Source organism: Dendropsophus ebraccatus, unplaced genomic scaffold, assembly GCF_027789765.1.
Source record: "Dendropsophus ebraccatus isolate aDenEbr1 unplaced genomic scaffold, aDenEbr1.pat pat_scaffold_1376_ctg1, whole genome shotgun sequence".
In the NCBI taxonomy this organism is placed as follows: Eukaryota; Metazoa; Chordata; class Amphibia; order Anura; family Hylidae; genus Dendropsophus; species Dendropsophus ebraccatus.
Window position 1 is genome coordinate 1 of NW_027208796.1, and position 19140 is coordinate 19140.

General features: G+C 46.0%; 1 protein-coding gene across 1 annotated transcript in view; it reads right to left on the reverse strand.

Moving 5' to 3' along the window:
- Positions 1–3175: 3175 nt before the first annotated feature.
- Positions 3176–19140, reverse strand: part of LOC138775146 (chondroitin sulfate synthase 3-like) — a gene marked incomplete at its 3' end in the record, with an annotated part of 39911 nt that continues 23946 nt past the window's right edge. Inside the window, exon 2 of the mRNA XM_069955835.1 lies at positions 3176–3459. Coding sequence (XP_069811936.1) covers positions 3176–3459 — 284 coding nt within the window. The remainder of the gene's footprint in view (positions 3460–19140) is intronic.

Here is a 19140-nt window from a genome sequence, read left to right on the forward strand (position 1 = left end):
AGATTTAACTCAATATCTGAGTAAAGATAAATGGGGTCATTGGAGCTCTGAGGGCAGCGAGAAACCAGCTGATAGAAAGTCATAGAAAACACAATGCACTGCGCACACCAACAAGGGGGGGTAATGAGGATAATATCCTGGGATGGTGAAGATTTCATTACCGCTAAACCCAGTCACAAAATACAGGAAGAGGTTTGGATACAGATTTGGATACAGATGTCTTACAATAATCCGTCTGCATTTCTGTATCATATTGGATTATGTAGCGTTGTATGCGGATTATATTGAGCACTATGGCGTCTATATTGCTATCCTGCTGCCTGGAAATTCACTGCTTTGTTGTGAAACAACTGGATAGGCCACAATGTCCGATCAGTGCGGCATCAATGTGGCGGCTCATACAGCATGAAAGTCCAGAAGCAGTCAGCTCTGTTCACTCTATACTTTAAGGCTATGTTCACACACTGCATGTGTGGTGTCCCACCACAGGTGTTGCTATGAGTTACACCCTTCGTAAAAGCCAGTACTTTTTGGATGTAAGTGGTGATATAGAATTAACCAAGTTTCGCCACAAGATGCCGCTATTGTAAGTATATGTACTTAGTTGCTGCTCAGCTGTAGTATTGCAAGGGTTATTGGTTGTTTGTATGTCACATGGATCTGCAGATCAATGAGCGTGTTTTCTTCTTCTATCTTATCATTTCTCTCCTTTCTTCTCCTATATGAACTCTTCACCTCTCACGGCACACCTTACAGAGGCTGTAGATAGGAAGTCACATGAGTAGAGGAAGTGTAGGGTCTTTTGTCCCTAGACTCTGGAGAGACAGGATGCAACCTACAGCTTCTCCTCAAGTAACTCCACTCAGCACTATGCAGTGTTAAACAAGAGAGAGAACAAGTCAGAGATCATCTCAACCCACGCCGTGGACAAGGAAAGTAACAGTGCAGGACAGTATCAATAAGAAAAGTAAAGGAACTGATCCGGATAGGGCAAAGTTGCTAGACGCCTATGAACTCTATCTCGCAGTGCGAGTGTAAGCAGGGAACCCTCAGCATTCTGCTCCTGACTATTCAACTCCGGACCACCGTGATAATTGCCCAAGGGACCCCTCAACAACCCGGCAGGACACTGTCCATAGGGGCACAAGGTATAACCGGCCCTTTAAACTAAAAGCAGGTGTGCCACCATACCTGTGTGCCCAACCGCCACTGGCATCACGACATAACATTACTGGGTCCAGCTGTATCTCGGCCAATCACCATAGATTTGGCGTCACCCTTTACCATCTGACAAATGACTGGCCGCACCTCCTCCCTACCCAGGAAGGGTACACCACACATGAACAACGTCCGTTGTTGCATTAAAAATTGCATTGAAATCAATACAGAACTGCCAGAAATAATTAACATGTCAACTATTTACCTGGCTGCAGCGAACAACATTTCGAACATATGAAGAGAACGGCCGTTCACATGGCAGTATTCTGAAAAGCTGCCACTATTTGAGCCAAAACCAGAATCCAACAGGACCGAGAGGCACACGTCCTCCCTTTATAATGTCCAGCCCACTGGGATCTGCCGTGTGTGATTCCAGCCTGATGGGAGCTGATCTGTAATAACCTGGCAAAGGTCGTATATAATGGATGGATACGGCTAGTTGCGTAGTGTATATAGTAAACCTATCCATAGACGTACCCTAGTGTATATAGCACATGTATCCATAGACGTATCCTAGGGTATACAGTACATGTATCCATAGACGTATCCTAGTGTATATAGTACACATAACCACAGACGTATCCTAGTGTATATAGTACATGTATCCATAGACGTATCCTAGTGTATATAGTACATGTATCCATAGACGTATCCTAGCGTATATAGTACATGTATCCATAGACGTATCCTAGTGTATATAGTACATGTATCCATAGACGTATCCTAGCGTATATAGTACATGTATCCATAGACGTATCCTAGTGTATATAGTACATGTATCCATAGACGTATCCTAATGTATCCATAGACGTATTCTTGTAACCCTTAGGCTGTGTCCCCACCAGGTACATATTGGGGGCCGCTAAGAAAGATCGATATACCGAGACAAACACTTCCTCTGATATGTTCCTGAAGTGAGGACAGGGCTTTATAGTGACAGGATCGGCTCCTGGTCACACTAAACAATACGCTGCAGCATCAGAAGCCTTTTCCAACCTAAAGCTGATGAGACGCTTGTATTCCTGTGAGATATATTTATGGCTTATTTAGTATTTGCAGAAATATCCCCCCTCCCCACATCCGCACATATCAGTGAACGAGTTCTGCCCATAATGGAGACAAGAAGATTACATTCTCGCATTATTACCCGAGACTCATCTTCATTTTAGACGACAACTTTTACTTGTAGCCTCCAGAATTAATCAGAACTCTGGAGTCATCTTGTGACTTTGCTTCCACAGGTCATTCTGTGCATCGTAACATTTTATTAGATTTGTACTAACGTGGCCTCATCTCCTCTGCATAATGACGAGACAGAAAAACGCCGATACACCAGCAGTCGGAGTATGTGCACACAGAGGAGTACGGGTGCGTTCACACTACGGAATCTGTGCAGAGGATTTCCGTGGATTCCACCGCTCGCCCCACGCACGCTCTCTTTTGAATCTACCCACGAAGGTACATTGCTCTGTACACATTTTACAGGAGGAATTTAAAGCAGAAATGAAGGGCAAATTCTGCTTTAAATTCCTCGCCTATTCCTCAGTGTGAGCATACCCTCACAGAGGACAGGAAGCATCCATGTAGGCGATGGCGGAGCGGGATCGGTCATAACAAGACAATAATGTAGACAATGGCGGGACGGGATCGGTCATAAGACAATAATGTAGATGATGGCGGGACGGGATCGGTCATAACAAGAAAACAATGGAGACACTACGTCCAGAACAGTCAGCCAAAGCCCTATAGTATTCCGATCTATACAGAGGAAACGGTTCCTGGGATGTAATAGATGGATTGGGCAGGGCTATAATATAACTAAGGACGTGTGGTAAAGCCGATGTGTGATGGACGGCCGCAGTCCCACAATGCTCTCCAATGCTTAACACCAATCACATGACAGTACACGTGTGCGGAGAGCATTCTCCTGAATACATTCTATATCATACCGACTTACCTCATAGGACCAGACACACTGAGTTCCACCAAACCGCCGCACACATCGCCCCACTTCCACGTCTTCATGTGTCGTATACATTTCACGCAGACATTCACCAATGTGCGGCACCATCCTGCGCAAAACCTCTCGGCTGAAGATCATTCCCGGACCTCCCATGCAGAAGTTTTCCCCTGGTTCAAGTCCAAGTTTCCCGAGTTCTTCAATATTCCCAAGACCAGTCTGACCCAGATAGAGGGGCTTACTGCTGTTCAGAGACCTCAGAAATTGTTCTAGTTTTTCACCTGTGAAGAGAATAATAACTCTGTTACTGAGACGTACAAGTACACCGGTCTTATATTAGGGCTCTCCCACTTTTCCCCGGCAGGATTCACTAAGAGGCGCATGTCGGCCAGGTGCCCGAACCTGCGCCCAGCGTACTAAATCTATACCTGATTCCAGCAAGTGTGGATTCGGATCTGCGAGCAGGCGTAAATCATGATAAATGAGGCGCACCTCCTCCCCGCCTTGTCACATCCCCCAAGCTCCCCCAGCCCGTCCATCGGGGCATACAGCAGGCGTACGGCAAGGAGAAGGGGCGAAACTGCACTTTCTCCTTGGTGTACGCTTTGGGCAGACATTTCATAAATGTCCCCATATGAGAACATGACCTTAAAGTGACAGGATCGGCTCCTGGTCACCAATAAACAATACGCTGCAGCATCAAAAGTTTATTCTAACCGTAATCTGATCAGTAGATTGTATTCCTGTGCGTGTGAGATATATTTATGGCTTATTTAGTATTTGCAGAAATATCCCCCCTCCCCACATCCGCACATATCAGTGAACGAGTTCTGCCCATAATGGAGACAAGGAGATTACATTCTCGCATTATTACCCGAGACTCATCTTCATTTTAGACGACAACTTTTACTTGTAGCCTCCAGAATTAATCAGAACTCTGGAGTCATCTTGTGACTTTGCTTCCACAGGTCATTCTGTGCATCGTAACATTTTATTAGATTTGTACTAGCGTGGCCTCATCTCCTCTGCATAACAACGAGACGGAAGAGCTCCGGTCACAGAAGGATGAGGGAGTAACCCGCAGCTACAGAGAGGAGCACCGGGGGAGATGGAGTAACCTGCAGCTACAGAGAGGAGCACCGGGGGAGATGGAGTAACCTGCAGCTACAGAGAGAAGCACCGGGGGAGATGGAGTAACCTGCAGCTACAGAGAGGAGCACCGGGGGAGATGGAGTAACCTGCAGCTACAGAGAGGAGCACCGGGGGAGATGGAGTAACCGGCAGCTACAGAGAGGAGCACCGGGGGCGATGGAGTAACCTGCAGCTACAGAGAGAAGGACTGGGGGGCGATGGAGTAACCTGCAGCTACAGAGAGGAGCACCGGGGGAGATGGAGTAACCGGCAGCTACAGAGAGGAGCACCGGGGACGATGGAGTAACCTGCAGCTACAGAGAGGAGCACCGGGGACGATGGAGTAACCTGCAGCTACAGAGAGGAGCACCGGGGGCAATGGAGTAACCTGCAGCTACAGAGAGGAGCACCGGGGGCGATGGAGTAACCCACAGCTACAGAGAGAAGCACCAGGGGAGATGGAGTAACCTGCAGCTACAGAGAGGAGGACTGGGGGGCGATGGAGTAACCTGCAGCTACAGAGAGGAGCACCGGGGGGAGATGGAGTAACCTGCAGCTACAGAGAGAAGCACCGGGGGAGATGGAGTAACCTGCAGCTACAGAGAGAAGCACCGGGGGAGATGGAGTAACCTGCAGCTACAGAGAGGAGCACCGGGGGCGATGGAGTAACCCACAGCTACAACGAGGAGGACTGGGGGGCGATGGGGCAAACCGCAGCTTTTGAGAGGAGCACCAGGGGCGATGGCGTAACCTGCAGTTACAGAGAGGAGCACTAGGGGCAATGGAACCCAATATAGAGCATCTATAAGATGTTTTTGTATTATCCGGTTATTCATTCAGTAGTGCCATCTATGCCAGTGATGCCGCTTCCTAGACTGATTGGCCTGGAGGGGCCATGATGTCATCAGCCACATGTAATTTTTTGCAGATCAGAGAGGGGCCCTAATTAGCATATAGGGACACCCCATAGAGTACAATACTATGGTGGTGTCCCACTACGAGTGTGATTGGTATTTTACTTCAAGTAAAAGTGGCAATGAAGTATTACCTAAGTTTTTCCACTAGACGTCGCTACTGTATGTAACTGTACTTGTATATTGCACAGCTCTAGTAAGTAAGGGGTTAATGTTTGTTGTAATCTGGGCACCAAAGAGAGCCCTCTTTTCTCTTCACCTATCTCTATGTTCCTTTTTCTTTGCACTTTCTTCTCCACCACTCACAGGGGACATTACACCTCCTATAGCAAGTTGTCACATGGGGATAGGAAGTACATGCCCACACTTAGTGAGTCTTACCTAAGTCTTGGTGGAGAGAGGACGGTCCCTGCTTTAGTTCAGCTGGACCCTGGCTTTGCAAGGCCCCCACTCCAGTCCGTGTTCATTGTAGTCTAGTCGGTGGTAGTGGATAGACGCACATGGGAGACGCAGACACCTCTACACACTATGCAGTGTTAAGTCACTCAGGAGAGGACAAGTCAGAGATCACCCCAACCCATGCCGTGAACATCTCTAACAGTGCAGGACAGTATCCTGATAACAAGAGGAACTGATCCAGATAGAGCAAAGTCGCTAGAAGCCTACGTACTCTATTTCGAAGCACAGGTGTAACCAGGTAAACTTGGCCACTCTGCTCAACTCAGGTAACAGGGTCTGGGGCTTGTGTCACCCTCATAGGACACTGTAGGGCAACAGGTGGTATAACGACAGCTAAGGTTGAAACACGGGCACAAGTATACTTTTACTTTCAAGTCTTCAGTATTCCACTTCTTCTTGTAAAGTTCTGGCAGAGCACACTTCTACCCTGGGTTGGGACTCTCAGTACAGACTCCTCTCTACAACTCTAAGCTCTTCTACCTTAGAGTTACATAGTCATGTCATATAGTTATATACTAATGTCAATATTCCATCCATGTTTGTCAGGAGAAACCCTTTAAGGCATTGACTACACTTCAAAGCAGCTCCATGTACATCATATAGTGAAGCCTGATAACATGCAGGATGACAGGGTGTAACAAGATGGCAATCTAATCCTCCTCAGCAACAAGAACACCATCAGCTACAAGAGGATTTTCTCTATCACGTCTGTGATGTGTTTAGCACATTATGTCTCATCGACTAATGCATATTTCTCTTTGAATTATATTTTACAGGTTTTACAGCCCAGGGCGAGCTCTTCCTTCTGATTGGGACGTTGCGTCATCCAGCACTCGCTTATGGAAAAGCAGAAACATACAAACGGACATCCTTGACGTAACCCCTGTTGTCGCTTTTGGGCAAACAAGTAATTGAAATGTAAAAGGTACTGTCACTGCGAGACTATAAAACGGCAACAAAATCCATTCCACTTTGATCATCAAAGTGCAGATTATTTTAGTTGAAATAGCAAAATCAAAGTTTACTGCGCAAGCCGAGCGAAGATCTCATAGTTCAATCAAACCCGTCCATAAATATAGAGCAATGATATAAACCTCCAACAACTGTGATCTCAGTCACTAATATATACAGGATAGACAGACGCTTCGAGCCGGCGATATACAGAACAGGGACCTAGGCCAGGGGAACTTAAAGGGAATCTGCCACGTCAGTCCCAGGTAGAGAGCTGCAGACACAGGTGATAGGGATCTAAAACACAACGCTTTTGTCTTTGCTGACGGCCATTTGCAGAGTTAAAAAATTGTATTTTCCCTTGGAAGCTGAAGAGCCACAGAAGTGATGCTGAGCCGCAGCATGCAGGCCTTCAAAGGGACATTCCCATCTGAAAAGAGCCGGGGAGGAGGTGGCTGAACATAACAACATGCTCTTTCCTCCCTGGCTCCAGCACTGGGGTCCCCTGTCCTCCGCTCTGGTTTCCAGTCCCCAGCGGAGGACAGCGGACCCCAGCACTGGAGCCAGAGAGGTAAGAATATGTTACGTTCAGCCACCTCCTCCCCGAACCTATTAAAAAAAAGTCAGACCCCGTCCAGTTAAATATATTTGCAAACACATTCTTCTTCTCTTGACATGCTGCACTTTTCATCCCCTTGTTGACCGCTCATTGTCTAGGTTACCAACCACCACTCTGCTCTAAAAACAGTGGTCTGGCTGGTAAGAGCAGCGTATGAAAAGAAGGAGGCAAGTGTAACATCTGTGCCCGTCCAGGCTCCAGCCCCATCTCCTGTCTCTAGAGTCCGGCAGAAGAGGAGCTGATGATGGTTTATACATTCATTGTATTTTCTCTTGCACTGGTCTGAACACTGCTCAATTTGCAGAGATGGGAGGCTGAGCGCTTCACTCCCCAGCTCACAGATCGTCCTGTCTTGTTGCATAAGAAGGACTCCATTATAAGATTAGGCAATGAGATATATAGAGATCTAGTGGCTGATGGGGTCTGAACACCCCCGCCTTGACAGATTTGACATGTTTGTACATGTTTTATATGAAAATACTGATATTGACTGGTGAACAGGTTAAAAAACTCCAGCTGGCTACTCACCCACAGCTTGACTTGACTGACAGGTCTCTTATTCTCCATGGACCGAGTGGTAGATGCACACATACAGACACATGTAATAATAAGTAAACTGGACAGGAGAAAACTTAGAAAGGCCTACAAAGTTAAAGGGGTTGTTTGAAAGAAAAAACTGTTGCCAGAAAGTGCCAGAGATTTGTAATTTGCATCTATAAAAAAATCTCCAGTCCTCCAGTACTCATCAGCTGCTGTATGTCCTGCAGGAAGTGGTGTATTCTCTCCAGTCTTCCAGTACTTATCAGCTGCTGTATGTCCTGCAGGAAGTGATGTATTCTCTCCAGTCTGACAGTGCTCTCTGCTGCCACCTCTGTCCATGTCAGGAACTGTCCAGAGCAGGAGAGGTTTTCTATGGGGATTTGCTGCTGCTCTGGACAGTTCCTGACATGGACAGAGGTGGCAGCAGAGAGCACTGTGTCAGACTGGAGAGAATACACAACTTCATGCAGGACATACAGCAGCTGATAAGTATTTCCTTTCTGCAGGACATACAGCGGCTGATAAGTACTGGAAGACTGGAGACTTTTTAATATAAGTAAATTACAAATCTCTGGCACTTACAGGGACCAGTTGATTTGAAAGAATTTTTTTTGTGAACAACCCCTTTAAAAGATTTTATTCCTTCTTGGTTGAAAGTTTTCTTTACATGTCTGTGAATGACATCGGGATCGGAGCGGCTCTAAATGCCGTCACTCAGATGAAAGGCCGATTCTCCATGATTATGATCCGAGATTAAAGCCAGCTTTGATCCTTTGCAGTTTTAGCTGCATATAAGATGTTCTCCTTTGACTGGAGTTCATAGTGAAACATTAGATAGAATTATCTGGAATATTTCGTCGCTTAGTGATCCTGGGAATTGACGGGAGAGCTGCTGGGATTGTCGCTCCTCTCCATACACCTGTCTGACACTTCTAGACACCTGATACTATTGGACAATGAACACCTATTGTGTACCGCTAAGGCTTCCTCTAGATCACGGGCCTCAAACTCAAATACACGGAGGGACAACCAGATGTGCGGCGTTCCTGCCAGAGCGGCGTCTCCAGGCACTTTGCACTGATATATTGCTATGGTATGACGGGTGTAGGATAGAGAGGTAAAGCAATTAAAGGTATAGTGCTGCAGTTATGAGGAAAATAGTAAGGAAGCTATGCTTACCTCTCCGCGCTCCCCTGGTGTTCTCCTGTGCCGTCTATGGGTCTCCCGTTGACCACTGCCACCGCCAAATCTGATCGGAACTTGTGTCAGCAGTGACAGACCCCGCTCAGCCACTGGCCCAGACGCTGTCCTGTCTCACTCAGTGATTGGCTGAGCTGTCGCTGATAAGACAGGTTCCTGTCAGATTTGGCAGTGGAAGCGGTCAGCGCGAGACCCATAGACGGCACAGGAGGGAGCATGGAGAGGTAAGCATAGCGTCATTATTATTTTCCTTATGACTGCAGCACTATACATAAGCTCTGGATCTTTTAAAGGGGTAGCCCCCCAAAATTATTTTTGCATTAATACGTTGCCCACCCGTAGCTTTCCATCTTTCCAATATAAAGTTATAATGGATTCTGCACAGTTTTGCTGTTATCTAGGTGCATTCACCCCCACCGAACGCATACAATCATCAAATCTCAGTCCAACCCGTTTCCACTCCTTGCCCCACCCTCCAAGTTGGCATCACATGTCCTCAGTCTCTTCTCTTCCCCCCCTGGAACTTGCCGGGTGTCCCCCCGCCCCCCCGCTAGCGGTACACCATCAAATCCACCCCCGCCCGGAACTCACCGGGTGCTGGCCGCCACAACATCACATCAGCTCTGCTATATCATCAGCTCTGCTACAACATCATCAGCTCTGCTACAACATCATCAGCTCTGCTACAACATCATCAGCTCTGCTACAACATCATCAGCTCTGCTACAACATCATCAGCTCTGCTACAACATCATCAGCTCTGCTACAACATCATCAGCTCTACTGCATCATCAGCTCTGCTACATCATCATTGGCTTTGCTGCATCACCAGCTCTGCTACAACATCATCGGCTCTGCTGCATCAAAAGCTTTGCTTCACCAAGGGTTGTGGAGTCGGAGTCGCGGAGTTGGAGCTAGTTTTGGCTGGAGTCGGAAAAAATTTACAGACTCCAAATCCAGCTTTAAAAAAAAATCTTAAAACAATTTAAAATTGAGTTTTGATATGAATTTTATAAGTTTTGCTCATCAATATATATTATGAGCAACACTCTAATAGGACACTGGCCCTATTACATAAGGGTGGTCGGGGAATATATCAGTAATAGGACACTGGCCCTATTACATAAGGGTGGTCGGGGAATATATCAGTAATAGGACACTGTCCCTATTACATAAGGGTGGTCGGGGAATATATCAGTAATAGGACACTGGCCCTATTACATAAGGGTGATCGGGGAATATATCAGTAATAGGACACTGGCCCTATTACATAAGGGTGGTCGGGGAATATATCAGAAATACAGCATTGGCCCTATTACATAAGGGTGGTCGGAGGATATATCAGTAATAGGACACTGACCCTATTACATAAGGGTGGTCGGGGAATATATCAATAATAGGACACTGGCCCTATTACATAAGGGTAGTCGGGGAATATATCAGTAATAGGACACTGGCCCTATTACATAAGGGTGGTCGGGGAATGTATCAGTAATAGGACACTGGCCCCATTACATAAGGGTGGTCGGGAATATATCAGTAATAGGACACTGACCCTATTACATAAGGGTAGTCGGGGAATATATCAGTAATAGGACACTGGCCCTATTAGATAAGGGTGGTCGGGGGGATATATCAGTGATAGGATACTGGCCCTATTACATAAGGGTGGTCGGGGAATATATCAGTAATAGGACACTGGTCCTATTACATAAGGGTGGTCGGTAATATATCTGTAATAGGACACTGACCCTATTACATAAGGGTGGTCGGGGAATATATCAGTAATAGGACACTGGCCCTATTACATAAGGGTGGTCGGGGAATATATCAGTAATAGGACACTGGCCCTATTACATAAGGGTGGTCGGGGAATGTATCAGTAATAGGACACTGGCCCCATTACATAAGGGTGGTCGGGGAATATATCAGTAATAGGACACTGACCCTATTACATAAGGGTAGTCGGGGAATATATCAGTAATAGGACACTGGCCCTATTACATAAGGGTGGTCGGGGAATATATCAGTAATAGGACACTGGCCCTATTACATAAGGGTGGTCGGGGAATATATCAGTAATAGGACACTGGCCCTATTACATAAGGGTGGTCGGGGGATATATTAGTAATAGGACACTGGCCCTATTACATAAGGGTGGTCGGGGGACATATCAGTAATAGGACACTGGCCCTATTACATAAGGGTGGTCGGGGGATATATCAGTAATAGGACACTGTCCCTATTAGATAAGGGTGGTCGGGGAATATATCAGTAATAGGACACTGGCCCTATTACATAAGGGTGGTCGGGGAATATATCAGTAATAGGACACTGGCCCTATTATATAAGGGGTGGTCGGGGGATATATCAGTAATAGGACACTGGCCCTATTACATAAGGGTGGTCGGGGAATATATCAGTAATAGGACACTGTCCCTATTACATAAGGGTGGTCGGGGAATATATCAGTAATAGGACACTGTCCCTATTACATAAAGGTGGTCGGGGAATATATCAGTAATAGGACACTGGCCCTATTACATAAGGGTGGTCGGGGAATATATCAGTAATAGGACACTGGCCCTTTTACATAAGGGTGGTCGGGGAATATATCAGTAATAGGACACTGGCCCTATTACATAAGGGTGGGTCAGGGAATTATATCAGTAATAGGACACTGGCCCTATTACATAAGGGTGGTCGGGGAATATATCAGTAATAGGACACTGGCCCTATTACATAAGGGTGGTCGGGGAATATATCAGTAATAGGACACTGGCCCTATTACATAAGGGTGGTCGGGGAATATATCAGTAATAGGACACTGGCCCTATTACATAAGGGTGGTCGGGGAATATATCAGTAATAGTGACACTGTCCCTATTACATAAGGGTGGTCGGGGAATATATCAGTAATAGGACACTGGCCCTATTACATAAGGGTGGTCGGGGAATATATCAGTAATAGGACACTGGCCCTATTACATAAGGGTGGTCGGGAAATATATCAGTAATAGGACACTGGCCCTATTACATAAGGGTGGTCAGGGAATATATCAGTAATAGGACACTGGCCCTATTACATAAGGGTGGTCGGGGAATATATCAGTAATAGGACACTGGCCCTATTACATAAGGGTGGTCAGGGAATATATCAGTAATGCAGCATTGGCCCTATTACATAAGGGTGGTCGGAGGATATATCAGTAATAGGACACTGGCCCTATTACATAAGGGTGGTCGGGGAATATATCAGTAATAGGACACTGGCCCTATTACATAAGGGTGGTCGGGGAATATATCAGTAATAGGACACTGGCCCTATTACATAAGGGTGGTCGGGGGATATATCAGTAATAGGACACTGGCCCTATTACATAAGGGTGGTCGGGGGATATATCAGTAATAGGACACTGGCCCTATTACATAAGGGTGGTCGGGGGATATATCAGTAATAGGACACTGGCCCTATTACATAAGGGTGGTCGGGGGATATATCAGTAATAGGACACTGTCCCTATTAGATAAGGGTGATCGGGGAATATATCAGTAATAGGACACTGCCCCTATTACATAAGGGTGGTCGGGGAATATATCAGTAATAGGACACTGGCCCTATTATATAAGGGTGGTCGGGGAAAAGTTGTCGGTGACTATTTGGCAGTTTGTTTCTGAGCTGGAAGAGTCCATTGTGTGGGGGGAGATCTGTGCTGGTCTCTCCCTGGATGCTGGATGACTGTATATGAGCAGCAGTGTAATATGGAGATATCCTGTGTAATATAGAGGAGGAGGAGGAGACATAAGTAATGTAGCTGTAACCTCTGACCTCAGTGCCGGGTTTTCTTCAGTGTTCTATGGCTGCAGCAGTGTGTGTGTGACCCCTCTATATCACTATGTGTGACCCCCCTCTATATCACTGTGTGTGACCCCTCTATATCACTATGTGTGACCTCTCTATATCACTATGTGTGACCCCTCTATATCACTATGTGTGACCTCTCTATATCACTATGTGTGACCCCTCTCTATATCACTATGTGTGACCTCTCTATATCACTATGTGTGACCCCTCTATATCACTATGTGTGACCTCTCTCTCTATATCACTATGTGTGACCTCTCTATATCACTATGTGTGACCCCTCTCTATATCACTATGTGTGACCCTCTCTATATCACTATGTGTGACCCCTCTCTATATCACTGTGTGTTACCCCTCTCTATATCACTATGTGTGACCTCTCTCTATATCACTATGTGTGACCCCCCTCTATATCACTATGTGTGACCCCTCTCTATATCACTATGTGTGACCCCTCTCTATATCACTATGTGTGACCTCTCTATATCACTATGTGTGACCTCTCTATATCACTATGTGTGACCCCTCTCTATCACTATGTGTGACCTCTCTCTATATCACTATGTGTGACCCCTCTCTATATCACTATGTGTGACCCCCTGTATATCACTATGTGTGACCCCCTGTATATCACTATGTGTGACCCCTCTATATCACTATGTGTGACCTCTCTCTATATCACTATGTGTGACCCCTCTATATCACTATGTGTGACCCCTCTCTATATCACTATGTGTGACCCCTCTCTATATCACTATGTGTGACCCCTCTCTATATCACTATGTGTGACCCCTCTCTATATCACTATGTGTGACCTCCCTCTATATCACTATGTGTGACCTCCCTCTATATCACTATGTGTGACCTCTCTATATCACTATGTGTGACCCCTGTATATCACTATGTGTGACCCCCCTCTATATTACTATGTGTGACCCCTCTCTATATCACTATGTGTGACCTCTCTCTATATTACTATGTGTGACCCCTCTCTATATCACTGTGTGACCCCTCTCTATATCACTATGTGTGATCCCTCTCTATATCACTATGTGTGACCTCTCTATATCACTATGTGTGACCCCTCTCTATATCACTATGTGTGACCTCTCTATATCACTATGTGTGACCCCTCTCTATATCACTATGTGTGACCCCTCTCTATATCACTATGTGTGACCCCTCTCTATATCACAATGTGTGACCCCTCTCTATATCACAATGTGTGACCCCTCTCTATATCACTATGTGACCTCTCTATATCACTGTGTGTGACCCCTCTCTATATCACTATGTGTGACCTCTCTATATCACTATGTGTGACCTCTCTCTATATCACTGTGTGTGACCCCTCTCTCTATATCACTATGTGTGACCCCTCTCTATATCACTATGTGTGACCCCTCTCTATATCACTATGTGTGACCTCTCTATATCACTATGTGTGACCCCCCTCTCTATATCACTATGTGTGACCCCCCTCTCTATATCACTATGTGTGACCCCTCTCTATATCACTATGTGTGACCCCTCTCTATATCACTATGTGTGACCCCTCTCTATATCACTATGTGTGACCCCTCTCTATATCACTATGTGTGACCCCTCTCTATATCACTATGTGTGACCCCTCTCTATATCACTATGTGTGACCCCTCGCTATATCACTATGTGTGACCCCTCTCTATATCACTATGTGTGACCCCTCTCTATATCACTATGTGTGACCTCTCTCTATATCACTATGTGTGACCCCTCTCTATATCACTATGTGTGACCTCTCTCTATATCACTATGTGTGACCCCTCTCTATATCACTATGTGTGACCCCCTCTCTATATCACTATGTGTGACCCCTCTCTATATCACTATGTGTGACCCCTCTCTATATCACTATGTGTGACCCCTCTCTATATCACTATGTGTGACCCCTCTCTATATCACAATGTGTGACCCCTCTCTATATCACAATGTGTGACCCCTCTCTATATCACTATGTGACCTCTCTATATCACTGTGTGTGACCCCTCTCTATATCACTATGTGTGACCTCTCTATATCACTATGTGTGACCTCTCTCTATATCACTGTGTGTGACCCCTCTCTCTATATCACTATGTGTGACCCCTCTCTATATCACTATGTGTGACCTCTCTCTATATCACTATGTGTGACCTCTCTATATCACTATGTGTGACCCCCCTCTCTATATCACTATGTGTGACCCCCCTCTCTATATCACTATGTGTGACCCCTCTCTATATCACTATGTGTGACCCCTCTCTATATCACTATGTGTGACCCCTCTCTATATCACTATGTGTGACCCCTCTCTATATCACTATGTGTGACCCCTCTCTATATCACTATGTGTGACCCCTCTCTATATCACTATGTGTGACCCCTCTCTATATCACTATGTGTGACCCCTCTCTATATCACTATGTGTGACCCCTCTCTATATCACTATGTGTGACCTCTCTCTATATCACTATGTGTGACCCCTCTCTATATCACTATGTGTGACCTCTCTCTATATCACTATGTGTGACCCCTCTCTATATCACTATGTGTGACCCCTCTCTATATCACTATGTGTGACCCCTCTCTATATCACTATGTGTGACCCCTCTCTATATCACTATGTGTGACCCCTCTCTATATCACTATGTGTGACCCCTCTCTATATCACTATGTGTGACCCCTCTCTATATCACTATGTGTGACCTCTCTATATCACTATGTGTGACCCCTCTCTATATCACTATGTGTGACCTCTCTCTATATCACTATGTGTGACCCCTCTCTATATCACTATGTGTGACCCCTCTCTATATCACTATGTGTGACCCCCCTCTCTATATCACTATGTGTGACCCCTCTCTATATCACTATGTGTGACCTCTCTATATCACTATGTGTGACCCCTCTCTATATCACTATGTGTGACCCCTCTCTATATCACTATGTGTGACCCCTCTCTATATCACTATGTGTGACCCCTCTCTATATCACTATGTGTGACCCCTCTCTATCACTATGTGTGACCCCTCTCTATATCACTATGTCTGACCCCTCTCTATATCACTATGTGTGACCCCTCTCTATCACTATGTGTGACCCCTCTCTATATCACTATGTCTGACCCCTCTCTATATCACTATGGCTGACCTCTATATTACAGGTATCTGGCAGTGTTAGCAGGGTTTCTGTGTGTATGATGAATATTAGTTAGAAACATAGAAGATTGTCAGCAGGAAAAGATCACCTGCTCCATCTAGTCTAGTTGTGAGTAGTTCAGGACATGGAGGCTGGAGACTGGCTGCACCAACTGCACACAGGAGAAGCTGCTGTGTATACAGTATATATTCCCTCAGAAGTCGCCCCAGGATCACAGGATCATGTAGGACATTAGGGAGAAGCTGCTGAACCAGTCCCCTGGTATATGACCGGCCATTTATCAAGGAGCAGGAGTCCGAGACGGTCCTGATAAAATTCAGGAGTCGGAGTTGGAGTCGGAGCTGCGGCTTACAGACTCCACAGCCCTGGTTTAACCATCATTGGCTCTGCTACAACATCACAACATCATCAGCTCTTAAACATCATCGGCTCTGCTGCATCATCAGCTCTACTATAACATCATGCGGTTCAGGGAAGAAAAATAGCGCTGCACCTCACACCTATGGCTGATACTAGTGCCCCTAGGCTAAATAAAAAACACATCAGAATTTTGTGTATGAATTGATCAAGCCATACTGCCCCATGTACCTCGTGCCGGTATCTGATACACATGGGTCCCTACACTAAGTCCACACCGTGCCAGGCAGTGGCTACCAACCCCGCAGGCGTGCACAGTCAGGGAACGGGGGCTGTGGGACGCCCCTGCGACCCCCATGCCACAGGACCAGACCCAAAAACACCACACCAGAACCCGGCCAGCACTACTATAACATCATCGGCTCTGCTACAACATCATCGGCTCTGCTACAACATCATCGGCTCTGCTACAACATCATCGGCTCTGCTTCTACATCATCGGCTCTGCTACAACATCATCGGCTCTGCTACAACATCATCGGCTCTGCTACAACATCATCGGCTCTGCTACTGCATCATTATCGGCTCTGCCGCATCATTATCGGCTCTGCCGCATCATTATCGGCTCTGCCGCATCATTATCGGCTCTGCCGCATCATTATCGGCTCTGCCGCATCATTATCGGCTCTGCCGCATCATTATCGGCTCTGCTGCATCATCATCAGCTTCACTTCCTGGATAACATGGCGATGTCACTTCCTGGATAACATGGCGATGTCACTTCCTGGATAACACAGTGATGTCACTTCCTGGATAACACAGTGATGTCACTTCCTGGATAACACAGTGATGTCACTTCCTGGATAACACATTGATGTCACTTCCTGGATAACACGGTGATGTCACTTCCTGGATAAACATGGTGATGTCACTTCCTGGATAACACAGTGACGTCACTTCCTGGATAACACAGTGACGTCACTTCCTGGATAACACGGTGATGTCACTTCCCGGATAACATGGTGATGTCACTTCCTGGATAACACAGTGACGTCACTTCCCGGATAACACAGTGACGTCACTTCCCGGATAACATGGTGATGTCACTTCCCGGATAACATGGTAATGTCACTTCCTGAAAAACATGGTAATGTCATTTCCTGGATAACATGTTGATGTCACTTCCTGGATAACATGGTGATGTCACTTCCTGGATAACACGATGATGTCACTTCCTGGATAACACGGTGATGTCACTTCCTGGATAACACGGTGATGTCACGACTCCCAGAGCTGTGCGGGCTGTGGCTGCTGGAGAGGATGATGGCAGGGGGATGCTCAGTGTCCCTCCAGTGCCCTGTGTCCCTCAGTGTCCCCCAGCCATCATTCTCTCCAGCAGCCACAGCCCGCACAGCTCTGGGAGATGTGACATCACCATGTTATCCAGGAAGCGACATCACCGTGTTATCCAGGAAGTGACGTCACTGTGTTATCCAGGAAGTGACGTCCCTGTGTTATCCAGGAAGTGACGTCACCATGTTATCCAGGAAGTGACATCACCATGTTATCCAGGAAGTGAAGTCACTGTGTTATCCAGAAAGTGACGTCATCATGTTGTTCAGGAAGTGACATCACCATGTTATCCAGGAAGTGACGTCACCGTGTTATCCAGGAAGTGACATCACCATGTTATCCAGGAAGTGAAGTCACTGTGTTATCCAGAAAGTGACGTCATCATGTTGTTCAGGAAGTGACATCACCATGTTATCCAGGAAGTGACATCACCATGTTATCCAGGAAGTGACATCACCACGTTATCCAGGAAGTGACATCACCATGTTATCCAGGAAGTGACATCACCATGTTATCCAGGAAGTGACATCACCATGTTATCCAGGAAGTGAAGCCTTGATGCAGTAGTAAGTGCAGGGAAAAAAAGCACTTTTAAGCATTTTCCGTAATAAGTGTATATTGGGGATTTGTATAACTTTTAGGGGGCAATACAATACGGTCATAAAAATTTTCGCTGGACTTCTCCTTTACCTTCCTCCACATCTGCTATTAACCCCCTCCGCCTTTTCCACATCTGCTTTTAACCACCTTCTATAACCTCTCACCTAAGCAGTCCGTTTCCCTGGAGGAGGAGCCTGTACCACATACCGCCACACTGTGGGTACACAGGATGATGTCTAAGTAAAGTCTCTTAGTATATATATTGGTTTTCATTTAATTCAGGCAGATAAAGACAGTGGAGCATGAAAACTTATGCTTGCAAAAGTGTGGGTTTATTTACAGTGACAAACGGTACATATTAGTATCGTACTGTACCAGTATATAGTCCAGCAAGTGACCAGATAGCATATAGGGACCAAACATGGAGAGCCGGCGGTCCAATAGCTTATCACATCAACATCATCTATATTTCCTTGCACGGAAGATGATACACTGTGTGTGTCGCAAAGGTGTTACCGTGATTCAGTAGTTCTCACTGGTCAAAGTTACCGGTCAGCGGACTAGTCTCCTGCGACGCATGTTTGGTCCCTATATGCTATCTGGTCACTTGCTGGACTATATACTGGTACAGTACGATACTAATATGTACCGTTTGTCACTGTAAATAAACCCACACTTTTGCAAGCATAAGTTTTCATGCTCCACTGTCTTTATCTACACAGGATGATGTGGTTGCATCTCAGACTTATCCAAAGTAAAAAATTGCAGGACTTAACGTGCTAACATGTAGATG